The sequence below is a fragment of the Peromyscus leucopus genome, chromosome 3 (assembly GCF_004664715.2).
Source record: "Peromyscus leucopus breed LL Stock chromosome 3, UCI_PerLeu_2.1, whole genome shotgun sequence".
NCBI classification, from domain to species: Eukaryota; Metazoa; Chordata; class Mammalia; order Rodentia; family Cricetidae; genus Peromyscus; species Peromyscus leucopus.
In genome coordinates this window covers 106,906,787-106,929,149 of record NC_051065.1, presented here as the reverse complement: position 1 = coordinate 106,929,149, position 22,363 = coordinate 106,906,787, and the positions used below count along the sequence as shown (strand labels likewise).

The 22,363-nt window shown below is 51.3% G+C and overlaps 1 protein-coding gene across 1 annotated transcript in view; it reads left to right on the top strand.

Annotated features, from left to right (window-relative positions):
- Positions 1-22,363, top strand: part of Nup210 (nucleoporin 210) — a 96,806-nt gene that overhangs the window by 72,169 nt on the left and 2,274 nt on the right. Inside the window, exons 26-39 of the mRNA XM_028854718.2 lie at positions 679-759; positions 1,820-1,951; positions 3,312-3,470; positions 6,192-6,283; positions 7,700-7,874; positions 9,103-9,278; positions 11,082-11,302; positions 12,813-12,949; positions 15,904-16,027; positions 17,142-17,288; positions 18,390-18,640; positions 19,930-20,146; positions 21,650-21,745; positions 21,823-21,906. Coding sequence (XP_028710551.1) covers positions 679-759; positions 1,820-1,951; positions 3,312-3,470; positions 6,192-6,283; positions 7,700-7,874; positions 9,103-9,278; positions 11,082-11,302; positions 12,813-12,949; positions 15,904-16,027; positions 17,142-17,288; positions 18,390-18,640; positions 19,930-20,146; positions 21,650-21,745; positions 21,823-21,906 — 2,092 coding nt within the window. The remainder of the gene's footprint in view (positions 1-678; positions 760-1,819; positions 1,952-3,311; positions 3,471-6,191; positions 6,284-7,699; positions 7,875-9,102; positions 9,279-11,081; positions 11,303-12,812; positions 12,950-15,903; positions 16,028-17,141; positions 17,289-18,389; positions 18,641-19,929; positions 20,147-21,649; positions 21,746-21,822; positions 21,907-22,363) is intronic.

Here is a 22,363-nt window from a genome sequence, read left to right as displayed (position 1 = left end):
CCACTCACAGCGACACACCTCCTCCAACAAGACCACGCCTCTTAGTCCTTCCCAAACAGGTCCACCAACTGGGGACCAAGCGCTCAAATAAATGAGTCTCTAGAAGCCATGCTCATTCACACCACCACAGCAGAGAAGGAAGGTGGACTCCACATGTGTGTGCAGTGTCTAAAGAGCTAGAAAGCTTAGTAGCCCAACTCCCCTGTTAGTTAGCAGCATCTGGAGGAGCCAGTACAGTTAGTCTTTGGTCAGATTAATTGATTTATGGAACTAAGGATAAAGGAAGATATAAAGCCTGCTGCCATCAGATGTGACTGGTTCCTCTACTCTTCCCTGTATCCTGGTGAGTCAGAGAGGCAGATAGGCTAAGTATGGAGTTGGGACTGTCTGAAGCCTATCCTGAGAGGTCCACACAGCCTAGAGAAGAGCAAATCAGGGTCCTGGTCCCCTGTCTACAGTTCTGACCTATAGCAGCTGGCTCAGATAGGATAGGACTGCAGGCCCAGGACCAGACTGGAACTCCTAGTGTTGGAGGACAGAAAAGGCTGGTCCATGGAGTGAGCCATCCTCAAAGCATACCTTCGCAGGCAAAAGAGTATGCTGCTGGTGTTTCATAGCAGGACAGATGCCTCCTTCCCCTCAATAACCCACGTAGCCTGAGCCCCAGCTCTCTTCTAGGACCGTGTGGAGGTAGAAGTGCTACAGCTCCAGGCAGTGAGGATTCGTGCCCCAATCACACGAATGAGGACCGGAACCCAGGTGGGAACCTGATGGGTCAGGAGGCCTTAGGCTTTGGGTCCAGGCTCTTAACAGGCCACTGCTGGTGCACCATGCCTTGTGAAGAAACCACCTTTACCCTTCATCTGTGGGGCATGTTGGTCTGTGGGGCTCAGATCTCATGCAGCATGGGTGTCAAGACTCACCCCCAAGCTCCATGTTTTTGGCCTTCCCTGCTGACACCTGCTTGTGCCTAAGGCTACTGCCTTTCAGCACAGTGGAACATGGGTCTGTGATACTTGCTCTATAGTGCAAGTGTGTATGCTCCATACACTTGGGTAGTAGTAATCACATCACAGATGAGCAGAAAGGTGGCCTTCTGCCCAAGGTCACCCAGTTGGATGTGGTTCTTTTGTATCTGAGGATGTGCAAGTCTCCTAAGTACAATGGAGTACCATTCTCTCCCAGCGCCTCTGTACTTTCATTGTGCCTGGATGACTTACAGCATTTAATATGCTGTAAGTGCTTCTGTGTGGCTGTCAGACCATACTGCCTAGGGAATAAAGATGAGGAAAAGTCCATGAGTGTCCCTGACAGGCCCAGTCTTTTCTGTTTAGGTACATAACTGAGGAACCTGGGGCTAGAAAGGTCTAGTGGTAAGCGGCAGGCTAGGAATTGCCCAGGCAACCTGCTTGGTATCTTTTTTTTTTTAACCATTAGCCACATTACCTTCACCAGTACCCTCTAGCAGGCGCTCAGCAAGCAGGTTGAAGTGTTCACCCCATTGTGTCCATCCCCAAGAACAGAGTCTCCCTGTTGGAGCAGGTCTAAGGGTGTGGGGCAGTTGTACAGTATTGGGAGGCAAACTTGGGCATCCTAGAGTTCCAGGGTGGAGGTTTAATCTGGCCTATGTGTGTTGTTTGTATTGTATCAGACTCCTAGACCCTCTGCCCTGCCATTGTCAGGTTAGGAAAGACCAGGGCACAGTTCCCACTGCATAAGGGAAGCAGGGAGGCTTTGGGGTCAGTGAGGATGGGGATGTGTGTGTGTGGGGGAGTACCCAGTGCTGGAACCAGCAATTACAAGGCCTGGCTCCCCCCAGATGCCCGTCTACGTCACCGGGATCACCAGCAACCAGAGCCCTTTCTCCTTTGGCAATGCTGTGCCAGGCCTGACCTTCCACTGGTCTGTCACCAAGCGGGATGTCCTGGACCTCCGAGGGCGGCACCATGAGGTAACCTCCCAGAAATCCCAAACTCCTTGCCTGAACCAGCACCCTTCCTGGTTGAGGCTTCCACCACATTGTCTCACGAGAGTCTACATATTGCTGTTTAGGGTATAATCTGCCCCTGTTCCGTTTTCATAACAAAATACCAGAGGCAGGATACTTTATGGAGAAAAGGAGGTTATTTAGTTCTTAGCTTGGGGAGTTTCACAGCGTGGCACTAGTGAGAGCCTGCTGGTCATGTCATAGCATGGCAGTTGGCGTTGTGGATTGAGATGTGTAGAGAGAGATGGCATGATGAAAAAGGAAGCCAGTCCCATTCTCTTAGGAATTAACAGGACTCTGTCAAAATCTATGAAGATCCCTTCTGAGGACAGTGCCCTTCCTAGCAGTTACCTTGCTGTGACCCCTTCTACACAGGCTCTTGTGCCCAGATTTATAATACAGGGACCCTTGGGGACAAACGATAGCTGAACTACAACTGCAGGTGACTGCCAGCAGACAACAGCAAGAATATCAACCTTGCAGGAAAGTCACCTCACCTCCAGAAGGCTCTGGGGTAGGGTCTCTAGCTTTGCACCTGCTTTTTGTCATGGTGCCAGGCAGCCCTGGGTCTTTGCTCTGGTTTGTCTCAAAGAGTAAACCCCTGTCCATCAGCCCTCCTCCAGGATCCCAGCCACCTCTGAGATCTTAGGGCTGAACAGGGCAGACATTGAATTAAAGCCCATGGACAGGAAAGGCCTAGGTAGGGGGAACTGAACAGTGCCAGCTCCTATGGCTCCAGGCTCTGACCACAGCAGCCTTGTTACAGTGTCCTGAGTGAGGTTGCTTTAGAAGGCCCCTTCTGGTCTTTGCCATGGATGATGGAGCTGGCAGCAGATGGCCAAGGCCAGGGGAAGGATTTCCTAACTGCCCAAGTTTGTACAACACGCGACCATTGCTTCTGGAGTCCTGGCCCCAGGGCCATGGTATTGTCTGGATTGTTTGCATGGGACACCAGCAGTGTGATTATTCAGATGCCCTGTATCATTGTCTCTATAAGAAACCCTACATGGCCCAGCTTGCCTCTAAGTGACTCCTGATATACCCGTGCACACAGAAGGCTTGGGGATGTGCTGCTCTAAAGACAGTGGCTCTTGTGTGAACACAAAGTTTTCTAAACACCCCCACATGGTAAAATGTGGCCCGTGGTGCTGGAAGAACATCATCTTTTCTCCTCTGGGTTTGCCATCTGACCCTGGCAGCAAGACAGTAGCCTTTGAGAAAAGTCAGGTACCTATCTGGGGCCAGTAGGTCCATCTATCACCCTTCTAAGGATGTCGGGGCCCTGGACGTCTTTCTTGGAAACATGCTTGATGTCTTTCCCCAGGCATCTATCCGGCTCCCACCTCAGTACAACTTTGCCATGAATGTGCATGGCCGGGTGAAAGGTCGGACTGGACTGCGGTTGGTGGTCAAAGCTCTGGACCCCACAGCTGGGCAGCTGCATGGCCTTGGCAAAGAGCTCTCAGATGAGATCCAAATTCAGGTAAGGGGCGGGTCGGTGAGAGCCACATGAGAGGGAGAGAGAATACCAGTGGCCCGAGTTCTAGGATAGCGGTCTTGGGCCACCCCAGCCACGAGGACCGCTTAGACTGCTGAGGAATTGGAGACATCCACCTGTGTGTGGTCAGGGGAGGAGGCAGATGGAGAGTAGGGTGTATAGATGGTGCCAGGGGAGGCAGAGATGGGGCTGACTATAGCTCCAAAGAGGAGTGACTTTGCAGCATGAGAGGGGCTGTGGAGGCTGGCTGTATCTTAAAGTGTTCCAGAAGGGCAGCTTACTCTTAGTTTGAGGTCTGGGAGCATCTTGATATTAGAGACTGCTGACAGGGACAAGAGCTTACCATGTCTGAGTTTTAATCATTTGTATTTATCTAACAATCACTTCTGGACTTCCTGATAGAGGCAGGCTTGCTCCTCTCCACTTCTGGCATTGACACATCCAGTGCTCACGTGGAGCCCACCAGGCAGGCCACTTGTGGATGAAGCAGAGGCCCAAGGGACAAATGGTCAAGGCCACACAGGGTTGGAGGAGCTATGTTCTGTGCTGTAGAGAGGGAGGGCTTTTGCCCAGCACTGAGACCAACTCAGTCTGGCCCAGAGATTCTCCTACCAGAGCCTGTTGCTCCCACCTCTCTCTTAGACCTTTGCCTCCTGCTTCTGGACGAGACGTCATACCTCTGTAAAACAGGAGTTGGGCTGAGAAACAGCTCAGTTAGGGAAGTGCTTGCTGTGCTTCTCTGGGACCTGAGTTTCATCCTTAGAACCCATTTTAAAAAAGCCAGGTGTGGGCCTAGAGAGATGGCTCAGACATTAAGTGTATTTGCTGCTCTTACAAAAGACCCAGGTTCAGGTCCCCTCACCCACATGGTAGTTTATAATCATCTGTAACTCCAGTTACTGGAGATCCGATGCCCTCTTCTGACCTTTGTGGGTCCCAGGCACACATGTATTGCATATACATACAGGTAGGCAGAACACTACTACATATTAAAAATAAAGCCTGGTATGGTGGTTGTAGTTGTAATTCCAGCACTGGGGAGGTACAGATAGGGTGATCCTTAGGTTTCCTGGCCAGCAATCCTCACCTAATCTGCAATTAGCAACCCTGGGCAATGTGAGAGTCTGTCTTTTTTTTTTTTTTTTTTAAGGTTAATATTGCCTAAGAAATAACACCTGAAGATGACCTCTGACCTCTGCACTAACACATGCATGAGCCCACACACAGACACATATCATGGGCGCGCACACACACACACACACACACACACACACACACACACACACACACAGAAGAGGAGTTGATAACTTGCCTCTGAAGAAGGTGTTTCACTCCAAGGGAATCTTGCTGATGATCTGGGATTCTGTAACTCCTGAACTTTTGTAAGCTGCAAAGAAAAACTGAGGTAGCCCCTGACTACCAGGAGAAAGAAAAATAGTTCACATTCCCTCCTAGAGAAGAAAAGAATACACACACACACACACACACACACACACACACACACACACACACACACACACACACAAACACCCATGCATGCTATTCTCCAACTCTTACCTCTTCTTGCACAGGTACACATGCACCTAGAAACAGACACCTGCACACACACTCACACAGGGACACAAGCAGGTAACAGACACATGTGTGTCCAGAGGCACATACCCAGGTACACACAGACTCAGACAGACACTGTTACAGACCCCACCCCACCCCCACCCCGCAGTTAAACAGAACACATGACTTAAAGGCAGGGCATTGTAGTTTTGAGTCTGAGTGGTTCCATGTCTATTTCCCTCCTTGACAGCCACTGGAGTTAGAGTAAGTCAAACCAGGGAAGTGGGGTCCAGCCCACAGATGGGCTTTATTTGTTGCCAGTATGGTTTTACCACATGGCATAATCGGCAGATGAATAAAGCCCAGCCTTTCTATTATCGGAGCTCTACTCTCCAATTTACTACAAGGCCTCACCATTCCCTGGTGCCTGCCAGACAGGTGCCGCTTCCTGAGGTGCTGGTACTGTTGATATCCTCACAGTTGATGGTAAAGTGAGTTCACCTCCATCTAAAAAGACGACATGCTTAAAGGGAACAGAGGATGCTCCCACTGTGCAACCAAGGTCCCAGTCAGTCAGTGAGCCACTCCATGCTCAGGACCACCTGCCTGGGTGAAGATGGCCTCTGGTTCTGCCTCAGGTGCCCCTGACACCAAAGCCCCTTGGGTCTCCCCAAGGCTGTCTTTCCTTCTCCCTTTGGGATGTGCTGCCATTTGCCTCAGGTCCAGCTCCTGGAGACAGGTGGTACTAGAACCCACATTGTGGATATGGGGATATGCTGTAGAAGATGAGCACATCTGCTCAGGAGGCCCATCTGGTCTTGTCAGAAACTGGAAGTTGCATACACAGTGTCAGAATGTGTGGTCCCTTGAGCCAGGCTGGAAGCAGTCTAAGCAAAAGGACTGAGGTGGTAGTGGGCTATGTGGAGAAAGGATCCAATTCCCATCAAGGCCTCCGAACATCTATGAGTGATGGGATCAGATATGGTCCGACACTGTCGTACCCTAAAGGCCAGCCTTCCCTATCACATCCCCAGCCACCTGGGAGGTGCTAAGGGCACTTTCCAGTCTCCTCAGCCCTCACTGAGGGAGAATAGATGCTTAGACTGGATGTGAGTCTGGTTGGGGTAGGAAATACAGCTCGCTCTTTTCCAGGTATTTGAAAAGCTGCGGCTGCTGAACCCTGAAATAGAAGCAGAACAAATACTGATGTCACCCAACTCTCTTATAAAGCTGCAGACAAACAGGTATGTGACTCAGCTCTTGTTTTCTGTGAGGACGAGAGCTGCACTCTCGTCCCATCCGACAAGCCATTTGTCAAAGTTGTCAGGTGCCCTGGGTACATGCAGGGAGCCTTTCTGGGTGATGTGCTTGAATTGGGGTAGCCTCTGCATCCCCCTTCTCTCCCGGTGGATGACCTCTGCTCCTGCATGGCTCCTCTGGATCCTTCTTCTGTTCCCTGTAGCCAAAACTCATTTTTATGAACACTGCTGAATTCAGGCTTTAAAAGGGACTCAAGTACCAACTTAGAAGTGTTAAATTTTTCAAATGCCCCTGTGTTTTCAAGACTTGCTACTCAAAGTAGATCCCATGAATTAGCAATAGCAGTGGCACTAGGGAGCAGGATAAAAATGCAAAGCTTAGGCTCCACCTCAGGCCTACCGAAGGAAAAGCTGCACTTTAACAAAAGTCCCCAGGCAGTGTGGGCACATGCCAAGGCTGGTGGCGTGTTGTTTTAAAGGCTGGCTGCAAACATGGCTCCCCCTTGGATTCACCAAGGAAGCCTTTTCTACCATGGCTTAGACTTGAGCGGCACTTGGTGAGTGGAGGGGGGCTCTGGCCACACAACCACACTGCATGAAGCACTCAGGGCTCGTTTATCCAGAAATAATTCAGGATGAGATGCTAGGCTAGGCTCTGTGACCACAGAGGTGAGGAGATACAGTGCCTCCAGAGACAGAGGAGGGATGGTGAGAGAGTGGTATGTAACCTTCAGGTGGAGTCCAGAGGACCTCGAGATTTAGGGGAGGAGTGTCATCTTTGGAGATGCCTGACTTAGGGGCATCTTAAAGGATGAGTAGGACTTCTTCAGATGACAAGGAGGGAGCTGGCAGAAGAGCGTTCAGGCGGAGCCTGTAACATTTGCTTAAACTCATCTAGAGTGGTTTAGTAGTGCTAGCATAGGCGAGGAGCTTGCAGGCGCTCTTCGTGGTAATTGAAGGTCTCTCCTGAGCACATGAAGTGCTGTGAACCTTTCCTTAGCAGTTTTTGCAAATAGAGGCTAGCCCTTGGTCCATACAACTCAAAGCCCCCACACTGTCCTCCACTCCAGGCTGCCTCATTTCAGTAAGAGAAAATGATTTGCCACTGAAATAGTCTTTTTTACAAAGTGTGGTTGATGAAACTCTGGCCTCATGGTTTCCTATCCTGTTGGTTCCCTCTTGGATATATGCTGTTCTTGAAGTTGTAAGTTTTCCACATTAGTCCTATGGGTGACTGACAGGCTACACAGCAGCAGCAGCATGCGGTACTGATGAACCTTGATACTAAGGTCGGAAGCTGCTGGAGCCACAGTTGTGAAATCTCTGGATAATGCACTGGGCTCCTGCCTGTGCTCTGGCCCCTCCATGCATTGTAAAAACAGATCATCTTGCTTCCCAAAGGGATGGTGCAGCCGTTCTGAGCTACCGTGTCCTCGATGGACCTGAGAAGGCTCCTATTGTGCACATTGATGAGAAGGGGTTCCTGGTGTCCGGCTCTGGAATTGGGGTGTCCACCCTCGAAGTGATTGCGCAGGAGCCTTTTGGCACCAATCAGACTATCATTGTCGCTGTCAAGGTAGGATTGCCTTTCTCCCTATCTGTGTGAAAGAGCAGTCGCTCAGAGGTGACACGTCCTCTCTCGGTGTAAAAGTGAATCACCCTCCAGCAGAGGAATTCTGCTTAGGAATTTATCCAAGAACCACTCACGGGCAGAGGCCCTGGCTAGATTATGAGCCACTGGAGCCAAATGTCCTGGAGAGTTATCGATTCCACCTAGCTTATTTCATAGAAGGGGAAACTGAGGCCCCGTGAATAGCCCAGAAATCACAGAGTTGCAGTCTTGGCGAGCGTGCGGATGTGCTGCCACTGCACCTGACCGCTAACGTTGTTCCCACGTCCACTCTCGAGCCCCTGCCCAGATCAGTGCAGTACCTGAGCACGGTCAGATCTTCCCAGCATGAAGTGTGCTCAGTACCAGGCGTGCAAAGAATTGCATCAACTCTGAGGACACAGTAGCTCATTTTTGCAGCAGGGAACTGACTCGGGGTGGCTCACTCAAGGCTGCACAGTAGCTCTGGACTGTGTTTACCACGCCCAAGGGCTCATTCTGACATTCTGTGCCTACCATGGACAGAGACCTGCTCCTTGGGCATCCCCACTCATTGCTACCACCTTCTGAGTCCTAGAAGACAGAGTGCACCCAAGTCACTGGATGCTTTGGTTCAGACCTGGGCTATAGCTTGTTTTGTTTATTGGGGCTACCTTTTGAGTGATAGAAAGTACTAGGTGTTTATCATATCCCGACCCTACAACAATTAACCTGCCTAGTGGGCTTTGGACTCTGATGGCAACTTTTGGCCAGGTGGAGAATTCTTGTCTAGAATCAGGCTAAATGTTTACCTGCCTTTTATGGGGATGTAGTTCAGAGATGGCTCTAGAGATGCACTGTTGGCCTTCATCAGCACCCCTGTAGGCAAGTGACATCCCTTCTCCAGCCAGTGGGCATTGCTTCTACTTCAAATGCCCTGAAAGCCAGCTCCTCCCATGAACATTTGCAGTCACAACCCAGAAGTTGTTTTTGCCATGTGACCCATGACTCAAGTTTTCAGTCATGGATCCTGGCTCACCGAGGTCTTTTAGAGGTTGACTAGCTGTATTGGATGATGAAAACCGTGTCACTAGGTGGGGACTCTAAGAAGCAAGGTCTTTCTTGTCCACACCCTGAAGTCAGCCCATCCCTTAAGGGTCTCTGAGGTAGGGACCTACTCAGGTAGGTATCACTGTACCTGCATGGTGTCCTCCAGGTCTCTCCTGTTTCATACCTGAGGATCTCCATGAGCCCAGTCCTACACACTCAGCACAAGGAGGCGCTGGCGGCTCTGCCTCTGGGGATGACAGTGACCTTCACTGTCCACTTCCATGACAACTCTGGAGACATCTTCCATGCTCACAATTCAGTCCTCAATTTTGCCACTAACAGGTAAGGGCATGGGCATTCATTTCTTACAGGGCGGCTGGTCTCGGTTTTGTCTGGATTTCATATAGGTCCAGATAGGTGAGGAAAGAAAGGCGGATGCCATGGGAGGATGGTTAAAGGGATGGCATGCTATACCACACAGGCCGGGCCTGGAAGCAGCAGGTCCAATCTAGAGGCACAGGGAGAGAGGGGAAAGAAAAGCCCAGGCTTTTGTCTGTGTGTGACAGGAACTGTTAGGTGATGATGGTCCCTGATGGGCAGGAAGCAGAGCACACCTCCTGAGAGCTGAGGTGGGAGCGTTCGTGGAAGGCTCTCCATGTGACCAGGAAAGGAAGTGCAGGGAAATGTGAGCATGTCAGTCTGGCCCTGTCATCAATGGATGGAGAACCAGGTGCATGCCCCACACTGCATGGGCACAGGAGAAAGAAGCCACTGTCGCTGAGCATCTGTTCCCAGGCTGACTGCCACATCTTTCTGGTTCCTCTCCTAGCCCTATTATAGAGGCCCAGAGAGGTCAAGCCATTTACCATGAGCTACACAGCGAGGGAGTGGGGTTTGAATACCATATTTTCCCAGCTCCAAGCATGGTTTTCTTAGGCTGGCTCTTTTTAATCCTTGCGGAAGCCTCAGTCCTGCTGTGAGGATGGAGAGAGTGACAAGAGGACCCAGGCTCCAGTGTCCACCAGAGAGCAGTGGCTCTCCGAGTGTGGTCCCCAGTCTGGCACCAGCATCCTCTGTGGATAATTAGGGATACATTTCAGCAGGGCTCAGGACTCCGTGATGTTAAAGGTTGTCGGCCACTGCCCTAGGGCATTATAGAGGTGCGAGGGGGACGCTTTGGCTGAGGGTAAGACTTAAGACTTCTTGAGCTGTCCCAGGTGTTGGCTACCATTCCAATTTGGACTTCCCATGGAGCTGAAAACACTTGTGTCCCCTTTGGCTAAGAGCCCTGAAGGACAGGTATAAGGGGCATTGCGTGACAGGAGCCTGAGCAGGAAACCTGCTTGCAAACCTGCCTTGGATCTTCGTGGGTCCTGTGAGTCTGACCATGCAGCTCATCTCCCCAAGGCTCTCCCACCTGTCACGTAAAGAATCTACCTACCCCCTTTGATGAGAGAGTGGTCACGAGGGCCTCTGCACAGCTGTGGGCTCTGCACATAGCACCATCTGTCTGTCTGTCCTGGGGGAGGTAGAGCCCAGGTCTTGCCGCCCTTAGCCATACCGCAGAAGTCACGCTGGCCTTGAGTGGCAGGAGCACCTGCTTGTGGCAGTCAGCTTGGGGTCAGCATCAGAGGCGCGGGGGAGATCTGGGAGCGAGTCAGACGACACGGCCCTCACTCCTACCTGCTCCAGTCTCACCTCTGGCATCCTTCACCGTGAGGGCTGAGCAGGTGTGTTAGGAGTGCCTTCCCACTGCCGGCCTCGTTTGATCCCCATAGCAGATGCCCGTGTGCATCCTTGTTCCTGCTTCCCAGGCGGAGACAGAGTGCAGGAGTGCCTGAGCCAGCCACACAGAAGGCAGTCTACACCTCCTTGGCATGTCCTCTGTGGATCATTTTCCTCCTTGGGTCTCCGCTTCCCTTCTAAGTGTGAGGGTGGTGACGCTAGCACATCCCGACTCGGTGCTGTGGGTTGTGTCCCAAGAATGACAGGGAAGAGGGCATCAGGTCTGTGCCCCCTTCAGTAGAGCCACATCTGGGACCTCAGTCAGCCGCATGTCACTCAGTAGGGGAGAGGGCTGCACAGTTCTCTCATTTCCCCTCTGGCTTCTCGTCTGAGCTTCAACCCTCCTTTCCCTGTCTCTAGAGATGACTTTGTGCAGATTGGCAAGGGTGCCACCAACAACACCTGCATCGTCCGCACAGTCAGTGTGGGCTTGACGCTGCTCCGTGTGCGGGATGTGGAGCACCCGGGCCTCTCCGACTTCGTGCCACTGCCCGTCCTACAGGCGATCACCCCAGAGCTGTCTGGAGCTGTGGTGGTGGGTGACGTCCTCTGTCTGGCCAGTGTTCTCATTAGCCTGGGAGGTAAGAGGAATGGGATGGGTTCGTGCTAGGGTGTGGCACCCCAGGGTGTGCTTGGTACCACATCACAGGAGGTGTGCGGGGTGGAACCTAAAGGATGCTCAGAGGATACTGCCTAAAGGCCACATTCAGCTTGCCACTTGGCAATGCCTGTTCATTTGTGTGTGGCAAGGTAGCAGTGGAGATAGTACTGGCCATACAGCCCAGGGTTCACTGTCTGGTAGTTCGCAGCACAAGTCTGCCAGCCCTGCCCTGGAACAGCACTGCCCAGTAGAATTTTTTACTGTTGTGGAAGTGTCCTGCATGTATACTCTTGTTACCCAGCTGCCTCCGCAAGTGCATGCTTACTCGTGGCTAATGATGCAAACAGGCAGTATGGCTCTGGGACACCTGAGCAGACAATGAGTCCCCACACCCCTGTAACTCATACATGGACACTTGCTTTTCTCTTGGTTGGTTTTCTTTCTTTAGCCTCATTAATTCGCTTCCAAAGGAAATTAAATAGTAGCCTGGTGTGGTGGCTCCTACCTGTAATCCCAGCACTGGTGAGGCTGAAACTGGAAGATTGACAGGAGTTTGAGAGCAGTCCTGTCCATACACTGAGTTCCAGCTTAGCTCAGCCTACAGTGAAACCTTGTCTCATGAATTTGAGAGCAGTCCAGTCCATACACTGAGTTCCGGCTTAGCTCAGCCTACAGTGAAACCTTGTCTCTAAAAGAGGAAAGAAAGGAGGAGGAGGTAGGGGAAGGGAAGAAAGAAGGAAGGAAGGACTGCTGGAGATAGAATGAGGTGGTTGAATTTTTATTGTTTATTGGGAACAAAATGCTGTGTAACATGAGCCTACAAGCTCATTTTTTAAAGAGGCTTTTAAAATACATTAACATACTTTTATTAAACTATTACTAAATCAAGCATTTACAGAGTAAATTTCATCTATTTAATCCAGATAGCAATTTTATGAATACTCAGTTGGCTTGGGCTGGAATTATTATTCGTTAGGTTTATTTATTTTTACTTTATGTGTATGAGTGCTTTGCCCGCTGCTGGGAACTGAAGCTTGGTCCTCTGCAAGAGCAGTACGCACTTTTACCCACTGAGCCAGCTCTCCTGCCTGTGATTTCTTATTTTTATTATCAACATATCAGTGGTGAGGTCTGTTCTCTGTTTCTAAAGAGGAACTAATAATACTAGGGATGGCAGGGCCCAGAGACCCCACACCCAGCCCATCCCAGGACAGGGAGATGGGAAAGCTTCATGTGAAAAACAGATTCCAGATGGGAAGGTATGGGCAGGGGGAGTCAGTACCCCCCCCCCAGGGAGAATGGCTGCAGAGGGAGAGCTGCAGGTGGCCAGAACTAGGGAGGTGGGAAGACCACTTTAGAGGTGACCTATGTGGATTCCTCCCTGACCCGAGGATGGAGACCCTCACGGGCAGAGGGACCTGGGGAGCTAGGTTTGGGCTATGTTGTCCAAATGTGAACAAGATGGATGATATCTGGGCTTATTCTCCCAGGTGTCTCAGGGACCTGGAGCTCTTCGGCCAGCAATATCCTCTACATTGACCCCAAGACGGGCGTGGCTGTGGCCCGAGATGCAGGGTCTGTGACTGTTTACTACGAGATTGCTGGACATCTGAAGACCTTCAAAGAGGTAGGACTTGAGGGCAGGCAGAGGCAATTGTGGCCAACACTGTTGGAGGCAGTAAGAGCCTTAGTGTGTGTCTATAACTGGGCTTGGAGATACATGTTTGCAATCCTAGCACTTGGTAGGGGGGAGGGGCTGGGGCAGGAAGATTATCTTGAATTTGAGACCATCCAGGGCCATCATTGTACCCCCACGACATCATAGTATATATGTCCCTGGGTACCAGAGTCTGCTCATGTTCAAATCTCTTTTCACAAAGGTGGAAGACCTCAGCATCTCCTGTCTAGTTTTGTTTTGTTTTGTTTTGTGGTCTTGTTTGTTTGTATGTCTGTTTTGAGACAGGATCTTACTGTGTAGCCCAGGCTGGCCTTGAACTGAATCTCCCAGGAGTTTGCCACTTCCTGTATGGTTGAAATCACCTCTAATGATTTACAATAACTAACTGATGCTACATCCTGTTAGCCTGTTGTTTAGTAAATGCCTGCCCCTGCTCAGTACAAATGCACTTTTCCCCTAAATATTTTTGATCTTCTGCTGGTTGAATGCAACTGAAATCCAAACTGCCAAAGCAGCAGGTACAAAGGCTGGCTGTACCTCTGATTCCCTTTTCTTTAAGGAAACAAATAACCAGGCCTCCTGCCAAAGCTGTCTGCAGCTGTCAAGATCCAGGAGAACCAGCCACCCACTAAGTGTGAGATAGGAACCAATCCCCTGTTCATCCCAAGCATCCCTCTCATGTCCAAACCAGCATGAGGAGAGAGATCTGATGAATTGATTCTACCCACCCACCAACACCTATGCTTGTCTGGCAACCAGTATAGCCATGCAGCCATTAGGGTGGGCATTTCCTTGAGGGAGTTCAGGCCATGGGATGGGCACCCCAGTGATTTGGTGTCACCAGCAAAGTTAAACTTCCCCCAGCAAGTCACCTTTGAGTCTTTATGAAAGCAAAGAAAAACCTTTCTCTCCAGCCGAGAATGAATCAATGAGCCTAGTCTGGCTGAGTTCCAAACCTGTCTCATTTTTAGAGCCAGCGTGTGCTTTATCGAATCCAGCAGTTTAACCTAATAGTTTGCATATTTAGTGCTGCTGCGGTTCGGGCCAGTAGCTGCAGATAGAGGCACTCTGATTAATAAAGCTCTACTTCCTAGGAGAGGCCTCTGAGAATGGCCAAAAGAAGGGCCAGCAGACCCCAAGGTATATAGAGTTTGAGAGCAGAGCCTAGGGCGAGCTGGATCATAGGGTACATGTGGGAGGGACTTAAGATCTGGCTTTGCTGGCAGATCAGGAAATGCCCAGGAGGCTGGGAAGCTGGGTGTAAGGGTTTAAGAGTGACCTCAGCCTGGCATACGCCTGCAGTGTCACTTCCTTGAGAAGCTGAGATTGTAGCAGCCTATGGAGTTGTAGGACAACCTAGACACTCAAGTCATCACAGTGTGGGCAAGTTTGACCTGTGTCCAAGGGATGGGGACCACACTGTGATGTAGCATAGTGAGCTAACATGGGGAGGAGCAAGTGAAGCAGCACTTAGTGTCTCACAAGTGTTTGCTTCACCTGTGTTAGTTGTTGCTGTTCCTGTTGTGGGGGCGGGGCAGAGTGGTAGCTCACTTCACACTACACAGAGCTTTGGTTTTAAATCGGAATGATGCAGATCAAGGGCGTGTAGAGATGGAGTTGCTGCAGGATGTCCAGCTGGTGGACTGGATGGGATGGTGTGAAGGAGGGCTTGGGATAACTCTCCTAGGGTTGTCGCCAGTGACCTGGTAGATAATGGCTCTTTGCTCCGAGAGGGAAACAGAAGTAGGGGCCGGTGCTGGAAGAAGATAGTGAGTGGGTCCTGGAAGGTTTAAGATGGGTGTCTGAGGTGGTGAGGGGGTCAGCTGAGGTGGTAGGGCACAGTTGGGCAGTGAGTGTGCAGTCCCTTCCTGAAGGCTAGACCTGCACTGGGCTGTCTAGTGCAGGGATGGTATGTTGGGAGACACCCGAGTGTGGTGTGAACGAACAGGAGTAGGCCAGACAGAGGAGGAGAAAATGTGAGAAGACCCAGTGTGCCCAGGAGGAAAAGAGAAGAGAGGAGATTTTCAGAAGTGGGAGACAGGGCCAGGGAGGGCAGTGGTGGGCACCTCTGTTGGTCCCTTGGGCAGCAGTGGTGATCCCTGGGAGGAGGCAGTACAGTGACAGGGGAAGTGCTGTTAAGGCTAGAGGGGTCCAAGGCCCATATGCAGTGGAGCTGTGGGCTGCAGGCCAAGGGAGTTCCCCTCCCTGCTACCATGGCTTTCCTGTCCTGTAGGAAAGGCCCACAAGAGGAGCCCCAATGACTTGCCCCCATCCAGAAAGGGTAGCCAGCATTCTAGCATCCTCAGAGGATCATGGGCCTGCAGGCCTTGCAGAAGGAGACGCAGGAACATCCCAGTAGAGAGAGGTCTGCAGAGGGGATAGAGTATGCCCAGGGGGTGCCAGGGGTGTGTGTCTGAGCAGGCTGGCTTCTGGCATGGGGGTGCTTGTTCTGTAGGCATTTGGGTCAGATTGATCCATTCTGAATAAGGATGGTCAACTAAGTGGATCCTCTGTCCTTGTGGCAGGATGAGTTTACCAGATCTGTGAGCAGAGGAAAGATAATGGCTGGAGCACGCACCCTGGCCTGGACCACTAAGCAGGTTCAGCTTCCTGTTAGCCCTGGCCCTGCCATTGATCCTGGCTCTTCTGGGTGCCCTGCTCTACCACCCACCTGGGCTTCGTTGTTAGTTCCAGCTTTGCTCTCATAGGGTGGAAGAGTAGAGATGGCCAGTCGGCGCTCTGACAGATACCCTGCCACACTCCAGCCAGGGGTTTAAGCTGTGAGCTCATTATGTCTTGTTGCCTGGAGCATAGGTGATATGAGCTACAGATGAGGTCATGAAAAACACCCAGCACAGGCCAGCATACAGTCAGCACTCATCACAACTGCCTTGTCTCCCTAGATAGTGGTCGGTACCCCTCAGAAGATTGTGGCCCGTCGCCTCCACTCTGCACAGACCAGTATGCAGGAAGCCACAGCCTCCAAAGTGACTGTCAGCGTGGGAGACAGAAGCTCTAACCTGCTTGGTATAGAACCAGTGGATTCTGGGTATTTGGGCTTACCTTGCCAGGTTTGGAGAGTGGGGAGTATCATCTGTGCTCTTGGGTGGTTTCATCTGTTTGTGTTTTTTTTATTGTTTTGTGGTGTGGGGCATTAAACCCAGGGCCTTAACACACCACAGGCATGTGCTATTCCACTGAGCCACACCCCCCATCTCTTCTTTTCTTACTCAGACTCATCCCTAACTCCAGAGAGAAACCCTTTAGCCCCAGCTCATCCACTCCTTGCAGCTTTTAAGAAATTCGAGGCCTCCGTAAGCCAAAGCGTGAAAGGCGCCTTCGTTAAGAGCTCAGCTCCAAGACACTGGCAGCCTGCGCTGAGTCAGAGCTGTGATTGCTGCCCTAGGGCATGAGGCAGAGCAAGCTGCAGTCCACCGAGGCTGATGGTGGAAACTAATGACATCGAGGGCTGGTGGCTGGTTTTGACTTTTATAATTACCTCTCCCAAGTCATGCATAGAACATTCCATCTCACTCTTTGCCTACAACAGCCCCGGACAGCAAGTGCCAGAAATAAATACGTCGATACAGATTTTTTTAACCACTTAACGGATGAATTAAGTTCCACCATTCTCATTGTGATTAATGAGGCACACTTATGACATCATGAAAATGCTGCTTTCCTCCTTTAGTACGAGTGGGCAAATACTATACTGTTGCCAAAATGATGTGCAGTGTGTTTATGGAGAGTCTCTGCCCTCCTAGTGTTCAGAAGCAATTGGCCAATGGCCATTCTCCTTGCTGACTGCAACAGGGCCACACATCAGCATGTGGCCTGTCACCATACCCTCTGTGAGGGCTCAGCACCCATGCTGGAATTCTCATCTGAAGTGGCCCTGGCATTCAGAGTAGCCCAACCTGGATCAGGATCCTTAGCTTTAATAAAAGACATGTTACTTTTACCAAGCTTCATAGACTCCCGAGTTCCCCACATGGCAATAATATGGGACACTGGTGTCATTCATGCCTGCCCAGCTTACATAGGACCTGCTCCCTTATTTCAGGTCATTGTGGGTGTGGTGGTCTTGTGCTTGGTTCAGGCCCTTCTCACCTGATCATTGCCCCCCACCCTGTGCCTTTAGGTGAGTGCTCCCCTGCCCAGCGGGAAGTCATTGAAGCCCTGCACCCAGAATCCCTCATCAGCTGTCAACTCCAATTCAAGCAAGATGTCTTTGATTTCCCTGCTCATGATGTCTTCACCGTGGAGCCAGGATTTGATACTGCTCTGGGTAAATTTGCAGAGAATTTAAAATGTAATGAGTCTGCCTGCTGGATGTCTAGGGTCGGTCATAAATGTGTACTTCATGATGGCCGTATGTCCAGACAGGCCGAGGTTGTTGGGAGCCCAGCCTAAGGCTGCTACCATGCTCTGTTGCTGCTCTATGCCTGCCAAGAGGGAGTAGCCTTTGGCATCACCCATACTCTGTAGAGCTCAGCACCAGACCCAGGCTGGAGTCTTTTTCCATAATCCCACCACTCAGTTTCGGATAGAGGCTGACCCTTCTACACCTCCCTCTTCAGACTGAGGATGACGGTGCCTTGCCCTGCCCCCCACTACCTACATAGAGCAAGCGAGAGATGACTGGTACCATATGACATAAACATGCTGGAACACCGCTGCTCCAAGGCTCCGGACACTAGAGAGTGGTTGGGCTGACACCAGCACTGTAGGCTGGTGAGCCTGCCTGGCCCCGCTGCATGGAAGGAGTTGCTGCTGGCTGAGAGAGTGCAAATGTATCCCAAGGGCACACTCAGGGCCTCACCTACCATCTAGCACAGAGGAGGCCCTTACTGAGCAAGGAGGTTAAGTCAGCCAGGGGCCTGTAGTTGTGTGTCGTTGATGGAGTACAACTCAGATGTCCAGATTCCAGGTTGCCCAGCTGCCCGAGGCCCTGCTCATTCCCCCTAGCTCATCCGCCCTGGTAAGGACAGGACAGGACCCAGACAGCCCTACTGCACAAGGCCTCCTGATATACTTGGAGTCAGCTCTGTCGTGACCTGTAGTCCAGGGTTGGGTCATGTGTCTGTTTGCCATTATCTACCCTTGTTCTGAGCCCAGCTGACTGGGGCTTGAGCTGCAGAGCTGGCTCCAACATGATCCCTGCCCCAAGAGTACTATTCAGATGGAAACCTCGTGAACAGAGATAGTGAGAGGACCATTGTTCACAGAGAAGGTGTCCATGCTGGCCTAAGGTCTCTGAAGGGGCATTCCTAGAAGGCCTCCTGGAGGAGCTGACTTCTCAGCTGGCTTCCAAGCATGTCTAGAAGTTTCCCTGTCAGAGAGTGGGGAATCTGTGCACCCAGGAGAAGAACAAGCCTTCTCTCCACAGGCCAGTACCTCTGCTCGGTTACTATGCACAGGCTGACAGATAAGCAGCTGAAGCACTTGAGCATGAAGAAGACATCACTGGCAGTCACTGCCTCCATCCCCAGCAGCCATACCTCTGTAGAGAAGGTGGGAGCCGAGGTCCCCTTCAGTCCAGGGCTCTACGCCAACCAGGCAGAAATCCTTTTGAGCAACCACTATACCAGCTCCGAGGTCAAGGTCTTTGGTGCTGTGGAGATTCTGGAGAACTTGGAGGTAAGCACCTGTGGGGGCTTCAGGTCAGGGAAGCCAGGGGCTGGGATTAGGGTTTAGGGTTAGGGCTAGGGATTGGGCCTAGTATCTAGGGTTATTGCTAGGATTTAAGGTTAGGGTTAGGACTAGGGTTGTAATTAGGGCTTGTAATTAGTAATATGTTTAGATGGTGTGTTTACAGACTGGGATTAGTGTTCAGGGTTGGGCTAAAGAGTGATTGTTAGAGGTTAGGGTTAGTGGTTTATGTTAGATTTAGATTTTAGAGTTAGTAGTTACTGTTAAGGTTAGATGCTTGAGTTAGGTTATAGCTTCTAGTTAGATAATAGGACGGTAATGGTAATGGCTAGGGATTAGGGTTATAGTTTTCGGTTGTTGTTGGAGGGTTAGATATTTGTATTAGTGTCAGATTAGAAGTTAGGGTTAGGCTTTGAGGCTGAAGGTGGTGGTTTGTGCAGGATTAGATCAGGAAAGACCCTAAAGAAGGAGGAGCATGTGGGCTCTGGGCTCCGGCTCTTCAAAGTTAAAAATTAAACTAGAAATTTAAATGGAATAATTTTATATATTCTTTATTGTATAGTACTGTAGTCTGCTCATTCTTTTGGTTTCATTTTCTACTTCAGAAAGTCAGTCTTGTCAGGACAGCACATGCATAGAATATGCTTTGTACCGTTAGCAGGGGAGCAAATTCCAACATGGGATAGGTACTCTGTTCCATGCGGGGATGGGCCTCTTTTCTCCGTGCCTTGCTGCTGCTTCTCCTCCTCCTCTTCATCATCATCATCATCATCATCATCATCATCTTCCTCCTTCTTTAGGCTGATGCATAACTGGTCTCTGAGGCTTCAGTCTAGAAAGCCTACAGGAAGAGCTCTGATGTGTAGATGGAGGAGTGTAGGGGCCCTGTTGCCTGCTTCTCTTGTCGTGGCTAACTGCTCACAACAGATAAGGAAGGAGTGGATAGTTGCTGTGTATACAGTAACTCTATATAAGTACATAGCCTGATGATCTATGGATGGGCTTCGTGGAAACTTGGCGTTAGGTTCTACTTTGGGTTGGCGTAGCATTTTTGTGCTAACTAGAATTCAGTAGTATCAATCATGCCATCCTTAGGAAACACCCAGTGTGGGTCATGCTTCCAGGCATCAGGTCCCACCTGGTCCTGGGAGCAAAGTCCAGCATGTGTAGTCAGAAGGGCGTGTCCAGAGATGAGCTGGGCACCTGCAGTCCCACTTGTGGTCTAGCCTCTGCAGAATGAGCATGCGTCCTCAACGCTGTCTTTCTTCACTTCCCAGGTGAAATCCGGGTCTCCAGCCGTGCTAGCCTTCGTGAAAGAGAAGTCATTTGGGCTGCCCAGCTTTATCACGTACACAGTTGGTGTCTTGGATCCCACAGCTGGCAGCCAGGGCCCTCTGTCCACTGCGCTGACCTTCTCCAGCCCTGCCACTAACCAGGCCATCACCATTCCAGTCACTGTGGCCTTTGTGATGGATCGTCGTGGGCCTGGTCCCTGTGAGTCATGGAGGAGACATCAGCTGGCCCAGACCTGGGCAGGGAGGACAGGCCAGAGGAGCTTTCATGTATAGTGTGAAAGTTGGAGGAGTTAGGAACACGGAATGTCTCTCAGAGTGACAGCCTCTTGCTGTCACTGACACCACACATTACTTCCCCTGTCATTGCATCCTCAGCTCAGCACCCTACCATGGCTCCATCTGTCAAGAGCAAAACCGACATCCTCCCAGTGGCCCCCGAGACCCATTTGGTCTCTCCTGTCCATTTGTGACTTGTCTCCCCCTGCACTTCCTGCTGTACTGGCAGCCTCCTGCTGGTTTCTACAACACAAGCCCCCTACCTGAACCATTGGCAGCACTGTCTCCTTTGGTTGTGACGTCATTTCCCTCAGACAACACACCGACCAGTGTCCTCAACTGCTGCAGCCTGTCTTTCAAGTACCACCCCTTGGTTGACACAGATTAGAATCTCCCTCCCAGACATGTGTTGACCTATGTAGAAGTAGCATTATTCACCCACTGGGTCTCCTGCCTGCCTGACTGTCCCCAAGAAGTCCAACATGAGGACGGCACTTAGCTCAGGTCCCTCCTGACAACAGGAGCTACTCACTTCTTACCTAGCTGAGTGCAAAACTTGCCCTATAGTCACCGAGGCCTAAACCCTGTGCTTTGGCCACCTGAGGGCATGCAGAGGGTAGAGCCTTCTTCCTTCTGGGACAGGGCATATATCAAAGGAGCCAGTAGCCAGGGGAGAGCCCTACAGTCTGGTGTCGGGGTGGTCTCTTCACCTGAGAGTACTTGGGGACAAGTCGAGTGTGTAACGCTGTGACAGACAGGTGTCAGGGATCTGGGACCCAGGCCACTCCACAAAGGTGGATGGATAGCTTTGGGAGGCAGAAGTGCGGCCTACTTTCACCCTGGGGCTCTTGGCAAGGAGTCGGGGGCTCCTATCCTGTGAGCTTCTGGCACACCAATCCCGCATGGTCTAAACCCATAGGGCATTTTTCTTTTTTCTTTTTTTTTTTTTTTTTTTGGTTTTTCGAGACAGGGTTTCTCTGTGTAGCTTTGCGCCTTTCCTGGAACTCACTTGGTAGCCCAGGCTGGCCTCGAACTCACAGAGATCCGCCTGGCTCTGCCTCCCGAGTGCTGGGATTAAAGGTGTGCGCCACCACCGCCCGGCCTGTAGGGCATTTTTCAGAACTGCTTTTCTTGCTTTAGGGCAGCCTAACTGCTTCCTGGCAGAAAGGGCACTAAAACCTGATGTGCCAAGCTGGTATCTAAGAACGTTTTCTAGAAGGAAGCTTAGTTTAGACAGAGATGGCCCAAGGAACAGAATAAGATGCTACCTTTGCCTGGACACCTCACTCTCACATCTAAGACAGGCTTGGCCCCTGCATCCCAGGCAGTGGGGCATGGTGGACCATGCAAACGTCTGGAAGCACAGGAATTCAGTGGGACCCAGCTGTGGCCCTGGTGTTCTGATGTCTGCTTTCCCCCGATGCAGATGGAGCTAGCATCCTGTCACACTTCCTGGACTCCTACCAAGTCATGTTCTTCACCTTCTTTGCCCTGCTGGCTGGGACAGCGGTCACCATCATAGGTGAGCCAACCACGTACCCCTTTTTGCACCCTGCACCCTCTCACCCTGGCCCGTCTCACCATCCTGTGCTCTTGCAGCTTACCACACAGTCTGTGCACCCCGGGAACTTGCTTCACCCCTGGCCCTCACGCCACGTGCCAGCCCTCAGCACAGCCCCCACTGTGAGTACTCCAGACACAGGCACAGCCTGGAGAGCCTCCACCAAGGAGTCATCTCCTGGGGGAAGGGTGGGACCCAGGCCCCAAACCCCAGTCTCAGCAGCTAGACAGACTCAGGGACAGATGTGGCAGGGGAGGAGGGTGTCGTGGGAACTCAGATGCTAGTCCTGACTGTGAAGGCTTCCCCAGCAGGCTGTGGGCTACAAGGACTTGGTAGAGGCAATGCTGTCTACGCAGGTCAGTTCTAGGACAGACAGGCAGGGCTACCGCTGGGGGTTCAAGTTGGAATGGGAGGATGGAGATTCTCGGTGGTCTTGAGGAAGCCATTCCCCCATAGAGAAAGATAGGAAGGCCCACTCTTTTCAATAGTCTTTGTTTCTGGTGGCCTAAGGTCTCGGTCACCCTGTACGACGCCTGAGTACCTCTCTCGGCGAGTCTTCTGGAACTGTGCAGTGTCCTG